The sequence below is a fragment of the Chenopodium quinoa genome, unplaced genomic scaffold (assembly GCF_001683475.1).
Source record: "Chenopodium quinoa cultivar QQ74 unplaced genomic scaffold, ASM168347v1, whole genome shotgun sequence".
Classification (NCBI taxonomy): Eukaryota; Viridiplantae; Streptophyta; class Magnoliopsida; order Caryophyllales; family Amaranthaceae; genus Chenopodium; species Chenopodium quinoa.
The window spans coordinates 208,649-226,108 of record NW_018742476.1 but is presented as its reverse complement, the minus strand read 5'-3'; the positions used below and the strand labels follow the sequence as shown (position 1 = coordinate 226,108).

Sequence of the window (17,460 nt, the reverse complement as noted above, 5' to 3'; positions counted from 1 at the left end):
AAGGAGCTAGTTGAGAAGATGGCGACCAATGATAACTATCATCTAGGAGGACGAAATAGTGTGAAGAAGGGAGGTAAATTAGATGTTGATGCTCTAACTCTTTTGACTAGCTCTGTGTAGGCATTGTCAAGCAAGTTCAACAGACTCCAAGCTGGATCATCCGCTAGCTTACCTAAAACTGGTCAAATGTGTAATGTGCAAGGTCACATCGTACCTAATTGCCCACAAAATTCAAATGAGACATCAACATTCCGTTCTTAGATGCAATATCCAAGATGCCATCTTATGCAAAATTCTTAAAGGATATTCTCTCTAACAAGAAGAAGCTAGAAGGGAATGCTACAGTTGCATTGACTGCAGTGTGTAGTGCAATTTTGCAAAACACACTTCCTAAGAAATTAAGCGATCCAGGTAGCTATTCAATTTCGGTCCTTGGAGGCATAGAGATCAACAGGGCATTCTGTGATCTTGGTGCAAGTGTGAGTCTTATGCCGCTCTCTATTTGCAAGAAACATCAAATGGGTGAACTAAAGCCTACGCTCATATCACTACAACTTGCGGATAGGTCGGTTAAGTTTCCTTTAGGTATATTTAAAGATGTTCCTCTTCGCGTGGGAAAATTCTTTATTCCATGAGATTTCGCTGTGATGGAGATGGAAGAGGATTCACATGTTCCTATCATTCTTGGTAGACCATTCCTAGCCACTACAGCTACAATCATTGATATGAAGAATGGTAAAATCACCTTTGAGGTAGGCGACGAGAAAATGGAGTATTCACTCTTGAATGCTATGGGAACTCCATCGACGGGAGAGACTATTTGTCAAGTGGACGTCCTTGATGATTTACAAAGAGAGCAACTTCCCATGATCAAGATGGATGATGCACTTGAAACGTTGTTAATGGGGAGTGCCAATGATAAAGATTGGGAAACAAGGTAATACACAAGGCTACTAGAGGAAGCAAAAGCTAACCTAATCATCGCTCCAATCAAAGAAGTCCTTAATGCATCGAGTGTTGGGGAGAGAACTACGCCTCCCGAGGTAGAATTGAAACCCCTTCCCTCTAATCTTCAATATGCATACCTTGGTCCTAATAATACATACCCTGTTATTGTTAATGCTGAACTTAACGACACAATTTTAGAGCAACCGCTCATTATTTTGAGAAAATATAAAAGTGTTATTGGGTCAACCATTGATGATATTATAGGTATTAATCCTTCTTTTTGTACGCATAAAATCGTTCTTGAGGACGATCATGCCTCCTTAGTAGAATCTCAAAGAAGGCTTAATCGAAACATGATGGAGGTAGTTAAAAAAGAAGTTCTTAAATTGCTTGCTGCAGGAATAATTTACCCTATCTCAGATACTAAGTGGGTTAGCCCTGTACAGGTAGTACTAAAAAAAGGAGGTTTGACCGTTGTTAAGAATGACAAGGGTAAGCCAGTCGCCACTAGGAATGTTACAGGGTGGCGAATGTGTATTGATTATAGGAGGTTGAATAAGGCCTCCTGGAAGGACCATTTCCCCCTCCCCTTTATTGATTAGATGCTTGAACGTTTGGCTAAGCATTCCTTTTTCTGTTATTTGGATGGATATTCTGGTTTCTTTCAAATTCCTATTCGTCCTTGTGATTAGGAAAAGACCACATTCACATGTTCATACGACACTTTTTCATATCGTAGAATACCGTTTGGATTATGTAATGCCCTAGCCACATTTCAACGTTGTTTGATGACAATTTTTTCAAGCCTTATAGAAAATTCTATGGAAGTGGTTATAGATGATTTTTCTGTTTATGGAACTTCTTTCGATGTGCCTTGATAATTTGAAAAAGGTGCTCGATAGATGTCAGGAAGTCAATCTAATTCTGAATTGGGAAAAATGTCATTTTATGGTTCAATTGGGAAGCGTTTTAGGTCATGTCGTGTCAAACAAGGGTACTGAGGTCGATAAGGCTAAAATTGAGGTTATTGAGCGCTTACCATCTCTGAATTCTGTAAAAGGAGTTCAAAGTTTTCTTGGTCATGCTGGACTTTATCGTCTCTTCATTAAGGATTTTTCAAAGATTGCTCGACCTCTAACGGCTACTCATCTTAACAAAAGAAGAAATTCTTCTATGAGGCAAGGAGACACTTTTGGGAGGATCCCTTCTTGTATAGGCTATGTGCGGACGCGGTGATTAGACGATGCATCCCAGAGAATGAGGTACATAGTGTCATTTCTCATTGCCATGACTTACCGTGTGGTGGACATGCAGGTCCTTCGAAGACAACTGCAAAGGTTTTGCACTGCGGTTTTTATTGGCCAACCCCGTTTAAGGATGTTTACTCCTATGTCAAGGCCTGTGATCATTAACAATGGACAGGTAATATTTATAGGAACAATGAGATGCCACCCAACAACATACTCGAGGTCGAATTGTTTGACGTGTGGGGGATAGACTTCATGGGTCCGTTTCTTTCTTCCCATGGAAACCGATATATCTTAGTAGCCGTTGACTATATGTCAAAGTGGATTGAAGTTATTGCTACTCCAACCAATGATGCTCGTGTGGTAAGTAAAATTTTCAAGAAAGTTATTTTTTCCCGATTTGGTATCCCACGTATGTTGATTAGTGACAGGGGAACACATTTTTAGGAGCATCGGTTCGAAGTGATGTTGAAGAAATATGGAGTGCAACACAGGCTGGGCATTGGCTATCATCCACAGACCAGTGGTCAAGTTGAAGTGTCCAACCGGGAAATTAAATTTATCCTAAAGAAAACGGTTGCAAGGACAAGAAAGGACTGGTCGGCCAAGATTGATGATGCACTATGGGCATACCGAACAGCTTTCAAAACGCCAATAGGTACAACCTCATATAGACTTGTCTATGGAAAGGCATGCCACCTACCGGTTGAGCTAGAACACCGAGCATTTTGGGCTATTAAGAGCTTAAATTTTGATGCTAAAGCAGCGGGAGAAAAGAGGTTGTTACAGTTGAATGAACTAGATGAGCTATGTCTTGAAGCTTATGAGATTTCAAAACTATATAAAAAAAGAACTAAGCGGTGGCATGATAAGGGCCTTGTGAGAAAAGAATTCAAGTAAGGGGATCAAGTTCTTCTATTTAACTTACGGTTAAAATTGTTTCCCGGAAAGCATCGGTCTAGGTGGTTAGGCCCTTTCAGTGTTTTTAAGGCCTACCCCTACGGTACTATTGAACTATGGAACAAGACCGGGTCCACTTTCAAGGTCAACGACCAAAGGGTGAAGCATTACCGTGTCAGGGATCCTATCAAAGAGAAAGTGGACATCACACTCTCTTCCCCATCACCAATTCAATGAGCATCACTACGATCGAGTTAACGACCTTATAAACAAGCGCTTGCGGAAGGCAACCCGTTTTCTTAGCTTTTTTTTTCCTATTTTTCATCTTCTCTTTTTAGTTTTGTGTTTGTGTTTGTTTTGTTTTTCAGAGAACACCGAGCAATGTAAGAAGTGGGATGTCAAGAAGGTCGTCAAAGGTTGATAAAATGAGGAATTAACTCGTCGCCCTGGCAAACCGGGCATGCCACGCTCGACCGGGCGTGAGAAGCAGAGTCATAAGGGGAAGAAAAGGGAGAAAAGAAAACATGAAATATTTTCTAACCCCTAGAGCCTGGTCAGACCGGGCATCACTGCCCGATCGGGCGTGAGAAGCAAGAAAGAAAGAAGAATTAAGGCTGCAATTCAACCCCCATCGCCCAGTCAGGCCGGGCATGGAATGCCCGACCGGGCATGGAATGCCCGACCGGGCATGAGAGCTAAACTCGGAAATTACAAATGGAAAAATTTTCTTCTTTAAACGCCCGGGCGCCAAGAGAAACTGCGAGGACAACACGTTTTAATTCACAAAAAAAAAATGCCCTCTTCACCATTCTACTCTTTCATTATTTCCACACTCTCTCTCTCTCTAAAAATCACAAAATCAAAAACCCTAACTCTCATCCTCTCCTCTAATTCCCACAAACTTCTCTCAAATCCTTTCAGTTTCTTCATCCTTCATCACTTCGACCCCATATCCAACCTCCATTACTATTCCTCTCCCTCTAAACACTCATCTCACCCAATTTTTTTTTTTAGAGAGAGAAAGCTTGAGAAATATTAATGGCTGCAAGGAAGAGAAATAGGAGCGCCCCTCAAGAACCACAACTAGATTTGGAGAGCATTCCAGGGTTCCCAAACATCAAGTTCGTGGCCGAATTTCCAAATCAAAAGAAGCGGTTCCCAGAGCTACAACATCGGGAGGTAATTCCCACTCATTTTATACACCGTTCTCTTCTTGCTAAATTAGGAATAGATTCCGATTGTAGAACCTTGTTTTCTAAGCTTGGCATGTCTCAATTGTTTAACATGATCCATTATACATATGAAGATATCACTCTTGAATTTTTGAGCTATTTTGATATAGTAAAAGGTAGAGATGGTTTGGTGACACACGTAGTTTATAGATTGTTGAATAAATCCCACTGTCTTACACTACATGGTTTTGGTAGGAAGTTTGGTCTTCCGTCCATAGGATTAACCATGCAACCGAAAAATTTCATTTTTGGGGATTTGTGGTTTGCCATGACAGGTGAAAACATTGAGTCTATGCAACATGCTCCCGCTAACAAAATCCATTAACTAACCCGTCCTTAGACTTTTGACTCGCTTTTCTGGGTGGACTATTTTTGGACGGATAGAACCTAATAAAGTTAGGGCAGACAAGTTGCAATCTTGGGTAGTTATCTATGATATGGGGATTCTGATGAGGGTTTTCGGATGAACATTTCTCACCTACTTCCCCTTCATCTTAGGAAATAGGAACTTACCTTCACCACTGTCAAACCTAATGGAGACCGTACCAACATCCCTATAGTCGTAGGCGGTTTGGTGACCCACTTGGCAGTTAAAGAGTGTTTTGATGAAGCCCACCATACACCAATGCCGGATCCTATTACCTTGGACTAGCACTACTTCACTACCACCGGCTGGTTGTCAGTTGAATTTGGTATACAGTTGGCTCATTGGAATGAGCAATAGGCGTTCCATCTCCTTACCCTCTCCTGACCTTATTAAGATTCACCCTCACCAACCTTCACATATTTTAGAGGTTCCTAGCAGTTCACTTGCCCTAGTTGCCCCCACGAGGACTTACTATAGGCGAGAGTCTGCTGGACCCTCCACATCTTCCACTACACCACCTGTCTCTTTTGACAACGAGGACATCATGGCCAGTATACGGGAACTTCAGCTAGGCCAGCAAGGCTTATGCTCCCGTATCCAGACACTTAAGACCGATTTTCGCTTATCTATGCATCTTGTCTATGATTATTTTTATAGGCAAGGTCATATTCAGAGGGATGCTTCCCATCCTTCGTGGTATACCTTTCATAGGTGTTTTTCCCACCTTCCACACGTTGCAATGAGGCCATTGCCGAGTGTAGCTTGGGGAGGCTTGTGTATATGTATATATCTCTCGGTACGTTCTCTTATTTACTTTTTCTTTGATTGGTTTGTTTTATTGCTTGGTTGTGTTAAAAAAAGAAATATACGAGAATCATGATAATGAATGGCTAGTGAACTACTTCCCTGTGCCCCTATTCTCGATGCCCAAAGGTTTTTGACTTGATCTTGATTGAAAGGCTTGCATTGCGGATTAAATGATCATGATTTAACCTTGAATTGTTTTGATCCCTAGTAGAAGTCAACTTTGTTAACCATGTATGAGTCTGGAGCTTGACTGTGTCAACTGTGAGCCTTGAGCCTTAATTATTTATTCATGTGTGTCTTGTTCCTGGTGTGATATTGATCTTAGTTTTGACTTTAGACTCTTAGTAATGTGTTATAATACATTGCACGTGCACGTTGAGAAGGACGAAGGCCATGTTCTTTAGGTGAGCTCCAAATGAATTTAGAAACGTTTGATCCCTTCTTGGTCACCCATGTTGTAGCCTTGTCCATATTTTTCATGAAAGCAACTAAATTAACCCCTTGGCCCCAATTGGTTACTTTTCCCAAGTCTAGCTTGGGGGAGCTTTATATCGGGGTGTTTGTTTAATTTTGTGATCAAATTGGCGTTTAATGTGGACCTTTAAGAAGAAAAAAAAGAGAAAAGAAGGAATCACAAGCATGGAGGTTTTATTCTTAGAAAGTGAATGAAAAAAAAGAAAAAAAAAGGGAAGTAAAGTGAAGAAAAAGAAAGATGAAAGAAAGAATAAAAAAAAAAATTTAAATAAAGAAAAAGAAAGAAGAATGAAAAATAAAGGTAGTAGTGGATGTTCACAATGTAATTGGGATATGTGCTCTTGTAAGTATGAATGATGGATCGAGGATGTTTATTGATTATGCTCAATAGCTCCCCGATTAGACTATAATTGCCTACATCTCCCAAATTTACTTCCTCCCCACTTTTACCCAGCCTACATAACAAGCTTGAAAAGGACCTTCTGACCTTCGCGCATGGTATTGTGTTCATGTGAAATGAGTCCCTTGTAAAAATGCTGGAGCATATGTCACATTTCGAGTCGACATTTAACTAGGTTGAGCGATAATATAACCCTTTAAACACTCGAGTGTTGTGAGATGGGTGGTTTTCATTATTAGTGGGGATGGAGAGAGATCGAGCTCATTTTTAGCTTGCCACATAAATGTTGTGTAGAGTGACCACCAAGTGAGATATTCTAATCATCGATTCCTGAGTTATACATGGTTGATTCCGCTTGACAACTATTTAGGTTGATTGATGGTTTGAGTGATTTGATTGGTTTGCTAAGATTCGTGCTTGTCTGATTTCGATTTTGAGTCTGTTATTTTCAATTGCATTATGGGGTGAAGTAGGTTTACTTGGTTGTTTGTTGTTTTTGATTGTCTTGCTTGAGGGCAAGCAAGAGGTTAGCTTGGGGGAATTTGATGTATGTGTTTTATACCATGTTTTACCCCGGTTTTATACCGTATATTTGCATGGTTTTTGGGCTCTACGGAGCCGTTTCTTGCTAACAATCTCTTCTCTAGTGTGTTCAATCTATTTTATTGAATTTCACTGGAATACAGAGGTTTCTTGGTTGAATTGGACCTGTTTTGGATGGTTATGGAAGAGGTTGTTGAGTGAAAGATGAAGATTTCCCCAATGCCCTGGCTGCTAGGGCGAAGGAAGGTAGAGCTAACTATGAAGAATCATCATAGATCCCACATGCCCTATTGGGCATGTCATGCCCTGGCTGACAGGGCAGTGAGGAGTGTTATTCTCAGAGCTTCATTCAAGAAGTTGTTACGCGCACTCGACCGGGCACCACATGCCATGACTGACCGGGAATAAGAAGAAGAACACAGGAAGAAGGAAATTACTTCGTCAGCCCGATCGGGCAGGTTCCGCCCTGGCAGACCGGGCGCTGTTGCGCGATGACCGTCTTTAACTAATTACGGGATTCTATCTCTTTAAGGGTATAAATACCCCTTGTAATCACATTTAGAGAGTATATTATTTATTTTCTCTAGTATTATAACTACTTTAAAACCCTAGTTTTCTCTTCTTTCAGCAATTAAGTTCTACTCTTAGTTTGGATCATTGTGCATCAACAATTCAAGTTCTTTCAATTGAAGCAATTGGTATTTATATATTCTCTTTACTTTTAATTTTCATTACTCATTAATTATGTTTTCTTTAGTGAATCTTGTTTTTGATTTCGATAATATGTGTGAGTAGATCCTTAATCTAGGATCTTTTAAAGCCCGAATATGATTAATACATGAATTGAATCTTTAAATTCTCCAATAATAATCCCAATTGACATGCTTAATTGATTATGTTTATGCCAATGCTAGATTAGGAATAATTAGTATTGTTATCATCCCTTTGTTCTTATCACAACGGAAGTTGGGTATTAACAGGATTTGGGTATTTTAATTAAGGGTTTGAGAGTCATTACAGGAGTAGGTGATTGGATGATTAGGAAGTTAATTATTGTGTTTAATGTCCCTTATTTGCTTGATTCCATGGAAATAGGCTTGATAGTTGATTTGGGAGGCCATTGATAACTCGGAAGAGACCTTTGGTATTGTTTAGGAAATGCTTTTCTTCTTGTCGATTGAGTTATTGGGGGTAGATTTATTCGTGCATTGATTATATTCGTGGTAATGCTTCATCTTGGATGCTTTAATTCATTAATTATCATTTTCTCTAGATTAATTGTGGTATTTAACATATAAATCATTAGTATTAGTCATTATTGATTCGTTACTTGCTTAGTGATTGCTTAAGTCTAATTAATTAGGTGAACCTTAGTCTCTTGGGATTCGACCCTTACTTGTCCGACTACATGAGTTAGGAGGAATAGTTAGGTTTATTTTTGATAGGTACGCGACACGCTTATCAACCATTAAAGGGGGGACCAAATCACCTTGCTCCCTAAGCCAAACAACAACCCCTTGGTCCCCTCCCTTTGACCGGCAAGCCATGCCACATTGCTGGTTGGCAGCCTAATTTGGCTGCCAGCTGGCTCCTAGCACCAAGGCTGGATAGCCCAGCCAACCAGCACGCATCATACGCTCAGCCAGCTAGCACGCAGCACATGCGCAGCCAGCTAACACACATGTGATGCTGCTGTGCTGCTACTAGGCGCTGCTGCTGCTTGGTGCGAGGCTGCGAAGAGTTAGCACGCATAGCATGCTGCGATGCCCATGCTAGGTGCGTGCAATGCTTGCGGTTAGGTACATAGCTCAGCACACTAGCACGCTAGCATGCGCTAGGTGCTAGCATGCTTGCGACCATCAACACCAGCCATGCTAGCATGCTTGGCCTAGCACACAATGCGTGCTAGGCTTGCGGCATGCTTTGCGATGTGCATGGTAGCTTAGGCTAGCCTAACACTCGCATGGCTAGGCCAATGTGAGGCTACGACCTAGCTCGAACTTGTCGGTTGCTTGATTCCACATCTCGTCGAATTCTAAATTCGACTCAACTTGTGACGCTCGGTCTCGACGGTCCAAGCTCAATATCCGATGTCTTTGTTTGTAATACTCTAATGACTCATCAAATCCTTCGGATTGATTCGTCGTTTCAGATCGGTTATTCGAAAGAGGTGCGACCCGAAGTGTTCAGTCAAGATTAAGCCGTAATTTTAGTAATGCATTAATATTACTGATCGGAAGCGGTCTGCACCTAGGCATTCCGATCACTTGACCTTACTGAAGAATTAGCTTTCTAATAATACCGAACCCTCTATCAGAATAATACACTTGTTGGAAGGACACCATTCCTTTCTATCTCCCATTTTTCCTTCTAGACAAGTGTGCAGTTAGTGTATAACCCTTTTCCTATGTCGTTTAATGTCTCTTCATGAACTATAAGGTAAGATGCTTCATCATCCTTATTACGTCTAGATTCCCGAGTTTGACTGTCAATAAGCAGATGATTTCTAAAATCCATCTGAGCACGACCAGGCATTTTCACAGTCTCGCTTTTTGAGAGGCCTTGTAAACAACAAAGACATATTCCCTATTGTTAATAGGGGGACATTCCCAGTCTTGTATTGTTAGCTTCCCTTACTAAGAGTACTAGTCGCCTGAGTGTTGCCGTTATAATCCCCATATACGGCAGACGTTTGACAACATCAAAACGAATAGTACTCAAATAAGAGAACTTACAATACTCATGGTCGAGGTTAAAGGTTCTGATAGCTATAATGAGAAATGTACTTATGACGGTTTTAAAATCTCTTAAAGTACTCTCATAGGTCGATCCGGTATAGTTCTAAACTAGTACCTGTGCAAATGGTTTATGACAATCATGTCCTCGTAGCACAAGAAACGGTGCTATAAATCATACTACACAATAATCTCAAGTGGTCATTAATTGTCCATCGTTTAAATGACCTTGATTAGGGATAAATTTCGATTAAAATATTCAATGTTCACTTAGCATGTGTTTCTTTATACATGACATGGTCTTGATACCCTGTTTTGAATATTCTCAAAAATCGAATTGACTCATTATTTAATTCTAAACCACAATTAAATAGAAATGGAGTAGTAACAAATTTGCAAAAAATTTAATTGCTCCAAGACCGAATGGTTTAACATACTGTTGTACATTAAGACATCAAATTTAATTAAAACACATATACAAGGGAATCAAAGCCAATCTCCAACATGCTTGATTCCTATTTCCTCAACGTGCTTAGTGTGATTCACTTGAGGCAAAGGTTTAGTCATTGGATCGGCTACATTGTCGTCCGTTCCAATCTTACAAATTCTGATTTCTACCTCGGACTTTCATTCCCTTATCATGTGAAATAGCCGCTTGACATGTTTTACCTTCTAGTGTTCCCTTAGCTCCCTAGCCTGAGCAATAGCTCCATTGTTATCACAATAGAGGTCTATCGGACCCTTGATGGAGGGTACAACACTAATTTCACTAATGAACTTACGTATCGAAACTCCGTGCTTATTTGCTTCTAAAGCTGCCAAGTATTCGGCTTCACTTGTAGAATCTGCAGTGGTGCTTTGCTTAGCACTCTTCCAAGTAACCGCTTCTCCATTCACGCAAAATATGTACCTTGATTGCAACTTGGAGTCATCAAAAGCTATAGAAAAGACTCATCTCGATTCTTGATAAAACCAAACTTACTAATGGCTTTATCGGATCGCATATTCCAACTTCTGCTTGCCTGCTTTAGTCCATAAATGGACTTCTTAAGCTTGCATACCTTCCCAGCATTGCTTGGATCAACAAAACCTTCCGGCTGTGTCATATAGTTTCTTCAAAAAATCCCATTAAGGAAGACGGTTTTGACATCCATTTTCCATATTTCATAATCGTAATATGCAACAATCGCTAGGATAATCCGGACGGATTTACGCATTGTGGCTGGCAAAAAGGTTTCATCATAATAAACGCCGTGAATTTTCCTGTAACCTATTGCCAATAGTCTAGCTTTGTATATAGAAACATTTCCATCTATGTCTATTTTCAACTTGAAAATCCTTTTGTAACCGATAGGTTTGTAACCTTCGGGCAAATCAACCAAATCCCGGACTTGATTTTAAGACATGGAGTCCATCACAGATTTCATGGCCTCTTGCCATTTTGCGGAGCCGGGGATCGTCATAACTTGTTTGTATGTCGCTGGCTCATTTCCATCCATAACTAGGATGTCTTAATCTTCGGTTAAGACAATACTAAGGTATCTATCTGGTCGAGATCTTGGTCGTTGTGACCTACGCAGGGTAATAGGTTGAGCATTTGCATTGTCGGTTTGACTTTGCACATTATCGCTTTGACTCTGACTAATGTCAATAGCTACGTCTAAAGCACTTTACTTGTCAGGTTTGTCAGGTTGACTTTTTTGCTCGTCCTCTCGAACTTCATCGAGTTCGACTTTCCACCCACTTGTCATTTTGGAAAAGCGTTCCTTCTCCAAAAAGACACTATCACGAGCAAAAAACACTTTGTTCTCGGATTTGTTGTAGAAGTTATACCCCTAGTTTTTTTTAGGTAGCCCACAAAGAAACACTTGTCAGATTTTGGGTGAAGTTTGTTTGAAATTATTCTCTTGACATATACTTCACAGCCCTAAATCTTAAGAAAAGACAACCGTGGAGGTTTCTTCGTCCATAATTCTTGGAGTCTTTTCGATAACTTTTGACGGAGCACGGTTCAGTGTTAGTGCCGCAATGAAAGGAATGGTGTCCTTCCAACAAGTGTATTATTCTGATAGAGGGTTCAGAATTATTACAGAGCAAATTCTTCAGTAAGATCAAGTGATCGGAATGCCTAGGTGGAGGCCGCTTCCGATCAGTAATATTAAGGTATAATTAATATTATAGCTTAATCTTAACTGAACCCTTCGGGTTGAACCCAATCGAACAACCGATCCGAGACGACGAATCAATCCGAAGGATTTAATGAGTCGTCGGAGTTTGACGAACAAAGACGTCGGATATCGAGCCTAGGGCGTCGAGGCCGAGCATCGCAAAATCACAAGCAACAATTACGAGCATAGCCGTAGCTAGGCTAGGCTAGCTCATTGCAAGCCTAGGCGCACCATGGTGTGCTAGGCGCGCCATGCGTGGTAGGCGCACTAGGCTGCCCATCGCAGCACCACCTGCGTGTGTGCGTGCCTTCGCATGGCACAGCAGCACAACAGCGTGCGTGCATGGGTGCCTAGGCACTATTGCAGCACCATCGCAGTGCTGGGCACTTGCGTGTGTGCCTAGCACCATCGCCAAGCATCAAGCCATCCAGCATGCGTGGCTCGCTAGCAGCACGCATGCTGGGCCTTGCGTGTGTGTGTCTCGCACCATCGCAGGCCATGCACCATCGCAATGCCAGGCGCTTGCGTGTGTGCCTGTGCATATGCACCATCGCCCAGCACCAAGCCCCAACATGCGTGGCTCGCTAGCAGCACGCATGCTAGGCCTTGCGTGCGTGAGTGCGCTGGCTGGGCTATGCGTATGATAGCCTGGCGGTGCGTAGGCATGCGAGTGGGTGTGCGAGTGCTTGGGAGTGCCAGCGGCCAGCAGCGCCTAGCACTAGCACGCAGTTGCAGCACAAGCATCGCCCAACGCCAGCACGCATATACTGGTTGGGATGCGAGGCTGCTGGTTGGGCAAGCTGGCAGCACCAACTGGCGTGCTAGCTGGCTGCCAGCCCAGCATGCTTGGTGGCGGTTTGAGGGAGTAGGGACCAAAGGCTTGGAGCATGGCTTGGGGAGCAAGGCAATGGTCCCCCCCAAGGTTCATGGTCCTCATCTAACTCTCTCTCTCTCTCCCATTGACACTTGTTGCATTATGATTGATTTAATTAATAATTTATTTTGGAATTAAATTAATTATCAAAATTATTCATTCTCCCACTTTGGTTGGGAAATGAAGATCAAGGGTTCATTTCCCTATAAATACCAAAGCTTGGGTATTTGGGAAAGAATACACACTTGAGTGTAAAAGTAAAGGCAACTCCATTGTTGAGTATACCTTGAAATTCGTAAAACTCCAAGTTTATATTTGTAGGGTTTCGTAGTGACCCGACACTACGCGGAAGGAAACCCACCAAGACCCGCCCCTTAAATAAAGTAATTAAACAAGCATAATAAACTGAATTAAACAAGATTAAGAACAAGAATTATACCTTTGACGCGTGCTTCGCTCCCAAAGAGCTCTTACTTCTAAATCCCGAAAAGACGAGATCTCCGACGGATCGTACCCTCGACCCGACCCAAGCGTGCTAAGTCTTGAAGGTTAGTTAAGACCCGGACAAAATAACTATGGTTACGAATCAAAGGTTTACTCTTTTCTTAGAGTTGCCTTTTTAATTCCACTCAAGGTTGTTCATTTCCCAATACCCAAGCTTGGTATTTATAGGGAAATGAACCCTTGTATTTCATTCCCCAACGAATGTGGGAGAATGTATATTTTGCTAATTAATTTATTTCTAAAATAAATTAATAAAAAAATCTAATCACAATGCAACAAGTGTCAAATGGAGAGAGAAGGTTAGGTGAGGACCATGGAGGGGTGGGGGGACCATTGCCTTGCTCCCCAAGGCTTTCCCAAAGCCTTGGTCCCCACCATCACAAAACTGCCTCACCTAAGAGGGGTGCTGGGCTGCTGCCAGCTAGCACGCCAGCTAGCATGGTGCTGGCCAACCCAGCCAGTTAGCATGTGCCTGCCCAGCAGCCTCGCATGCCTGGTGCTAGGCTGTGCTAGGCGCTGGTGCTGATGGCTGCCCATCACTGCCTATCGCATGCACACGCATCTCTCTCGCATCCTATTGCTAGCACAGCAAGCATGCGTGCTGCTAGCGAGCCACGCATGCTGGCCCCCTTTATGCCTCGCACCATACGCACACACCTCGTAGCTTCCCTCGCACTGGCCACGCATCATGCGCAGCGTGCATTGGTCTTGCACCACACGCACGCCCACGCATCACACAGCAGTCTTGGTGCGTGGTGATGCTGGGCTGCTGTGCGTGGCCTAACACCATGCTGGCGTCCAGGCCTTCGCATGTGGTGCGATGCTTGGTGCTGCCATGCGAAGGCTAGCACACAAGCCAGCACACACATGGTGCGCCAATGCAAGGCAGGCATCCCTGCCAGCACTTGGTGCCTGCGATGGTGCTGCCATGCCAAGCACGCACGCACGCAACACCCAGTGCTTGCCATGGTGCGCCTGGTGCCTGCGATGGTGCTGCCATGCCTGGCACGCACGCACGCAGCACCAGGGCCTGCAATAGTGCGCCTGGTGCGCCTATTGCTTGTGATAGGTGCCATATGCACCTAGGCACCCATGTTAGCATGCTCCTAGCTTGCGATGGGCTGCCTGGTGCTTGTGGGGCTTGCGATAGCTGCCATGCGCACCCAGGCACCCTTGCTAGCATGTTGCTAGCTTGCAATGGACTGCCAGGGCACGCCTAGGCTGCGATAGTGCTTAGCACACCATGGTGCGCCTAGCACACACATGGTGCCCTAGGCTTGCGATGAGCTTGCCTAGCCTAGCTACGGTTACGCTCATACTTGTTGCTTGTGATTTTGCGACGCTCTATCTCGACGCCCTAGGCTCGATTTCCGACGTCTGTATTCGTAAAACTCTGTCGACTCATTAAATCCTTTCGGATTAATTCGTCGTCTCGGATCGGTGATTCGATTGGGTTCGACCCGAAGGGTTCAGTTAAGATCCAGCTGTAATATCAATTGTACCTCGATATTACTGATCGGAAGCGGCCTCCACCTAGGCATTCCGATCACTTGACATTACTAAAGAATTAGCTTTGTAATAATTCTGAACCCTCTATCGGAAGAATACACTTGTTGGAAGGACACCATTCCTTTCAATCTCCCACTTGTCCTTCCGGACAAGTGTGCATATATTGTATAGCTCATTTCCTATGTCACTTAATGTTTCTTCGTGAACTATAAGGTAAGATTCTTTGTCATCCTTATTACGTTCAGAAGTATTTCTTGATCTCCGAGTTCGAGTGTCAATAAGCAGATGATTTCTAAAATCCATCTGTGCATGGCCATGCATTTTCACAGTCTAACTCTTCGAGCGGCCTTGTAAACAACAAAACATTTTCCCTATTGTTAGTAGGGGGACAATCCCAGTCTTGCATTGTAATTTCTTCTTACTAAGAGGACATAATCTCCCGAGTGTTCCCGTTATGATCCCCAGTTATGGCAGACGTTTGGAAAAATCAAAGAGCCTAGTACTCAAACGAGAAAACTTCACAGTACTCATGGTCGGAGGAAATAAGTTCCGATAGTCATAATGAGAAATGTACTTATGACAAAATTTAAATTTTCTTAAAGTACTCTCATAGGTCTTATCTAGTACAGTTCCAAACTGTACCTGTGCAAATTATTTATAACCGTCACGTCCTCGCAGCACAATAAACGGTGCTGTAAATCATACTATACTAATCTATGGCGGTCATCAATCGTCCATCTGTTAGATGACCTCGATTAGGGACACTTTTCGATTTAATATTCAATGTTCACTTAATAGGTGTTTCTTTATCCAAGACATGGTCTTGATACCCTGTTTTGAATATTTCCATAAATCGAATGGACTCATTATTTAATTCTAAACAACAATTAAATAGTAATGGAGTGAATGATAATTTTGCACAAAAATTAATTACTCCATTAATGAATGGTTTTAATACAGTGTCTTACATTAAATATCCTATTTAATTAAAACACATGTACAGGGAATTTCAAAGCCAGTCTCCAACATGCTTGATTCCCATTGCCTCAATGTGCTTGTTGTGTTTCACTTAAGGCAAAGGTTTAGTCAAAGGATCGGCTACATTATCATCTGTGCCGATCTTACAAATTCTGATTTCACCTTCGGATTTCAATTCCCTTATCATGTGAAATCGCCTTTGCACGTGTTTGACCTTCTGGTGTTCTCTCGGCTCCCTAGCCTGAGCGATAGCTCCATTATTATCACAATAGAGGTCTATCGGCCCCTTGATTGAGGGTACAACACCAAGTTCGCTAATGAACTTGCGAATCCAAACAGCTTCCTTGGCATCTTCTGAAGAGGCCAAGTACTCGGCTTTAGTTGTAGAGTCTGCAGTGGTGCTTTGCTTGGCACTCTTCCAGCTAAACGCTCCTCCATTCAGACAGAATATGTACCCCGACTGTGACTTGAAGTCGTCTCTGTCAGTTTGGAAGCTAGGGTCGGTGTAACCTTCAACAACCAGTTCTTTGTGGCCTCCATACACCAGGAATTTACCCTTGTTCCTTTTCAGGTACTTAAGGATGTTCTTGGCCGCAGTCCAATGCGCCTCTCCTGGGTTCGATTGGTATCGACTCGTTGCACTCAGGGCATACGATACATCTGGCTTTGTACATATCATGGCATACATGATTGATCCGACTAGCAAAGCATATGGGATCTGATTCATTCTTTCTCGCTCAACAGGTGTCTGTGGACACTGTTTCTTGCTGAGTGTTACGCCGTGGGACATGGGTAAATGCCCTCTTTTGGCATTTTCCATGTTGAATCGAGCCAGTACCTTATCAATGTAAGTACTCTGACTTAATCCAATCATCCTCTTAGATCTATCCGTGTAGATCTTGATGCCCAATATGTACTATGCCTCTCCTAAGTCCTTCATTGAAAAGCACTTTCCCAACCAGCCCTTTACGGACTCCTATAATTTTGTGTTGTTTCCAATGAGCAGTGTGTCATCGACATACAGGACTAGGAATGCAATATCACTCCCACTGACCTTCTTGTATACACAAGACTCATATGGATTCTTGATAAAACCAAACTTGCTAATGGCTTCATCAAATCGCAGATTCCAACTTCTGCTAGCTTGCTTTAGTCCATAAATGGACTTTTTCAGCTTGCAAACCTTTCCAGTGTTGCCTGGATCGACAAAACCTTCTGGCTGTGTCATAAACACAGTTTCTTCCAAAATTCCATTGAGGAAGGCGGTTTCGACATCCATTTGCCATATTTCGTAATCGTAATATGCAGCAATCGCTGGGATGATCCGGACGGATTTTAGCATTGCAAATGGTGAAAAAGTTTCGTTATAGTCAATCCCGTGGACTTGTCTATAACCTTTTGCCACCAGTCTAGCTTTGTATATTGATACATTTCCATCCTTGTCTGTCTTCACCTTGAAGATCCATTTGCAACCAATGGGTGTATAACCCTCAGGCAAATTCACCAAGTCCCAGACCTGATTTTCAGACATGGAGTCCATCTCGGATTTCATGGCCTCTTGCCATTTTCCAGAGTCGGGGCTCATCATAGCTTGCTTGTATGTCGTCGGCTCATCACCATCCATGACTAGGATGTCCTGATCATCGGGTAAGACGATACCCAGGTATCTGTCTAGTTGAGATCTTTGCCGTTGCGACCTAAGTACGGTAATCGGTTGAGCATTTACATTGTTTGTTTGATTCTGACCAATCTTCTTAGATGCTTCCAAAGTATC

The 17,460-nt window shown here is 42.6% G+C and overlaps 1 protein-coding gene across 1 annotated transcript; it reads left to right on the top strand.

The window, feature by feature from the left end:
• The first annotated feature begins 275 nt into the window (after positions 1 to 275).
• Positions 276 to 635, top strand: LOC110719061. The gene has a single exon (XM_021897972.1). It carries the CDS (start codon positions 276 to 278, stop codon positions 633 to 635), a length of 360 nt encoding a protein of 119 aa, XP_021753664.1.
• The last annotated feature ends 16,825 nt before the right edge of the window (positions 636 to 17,460 follow it).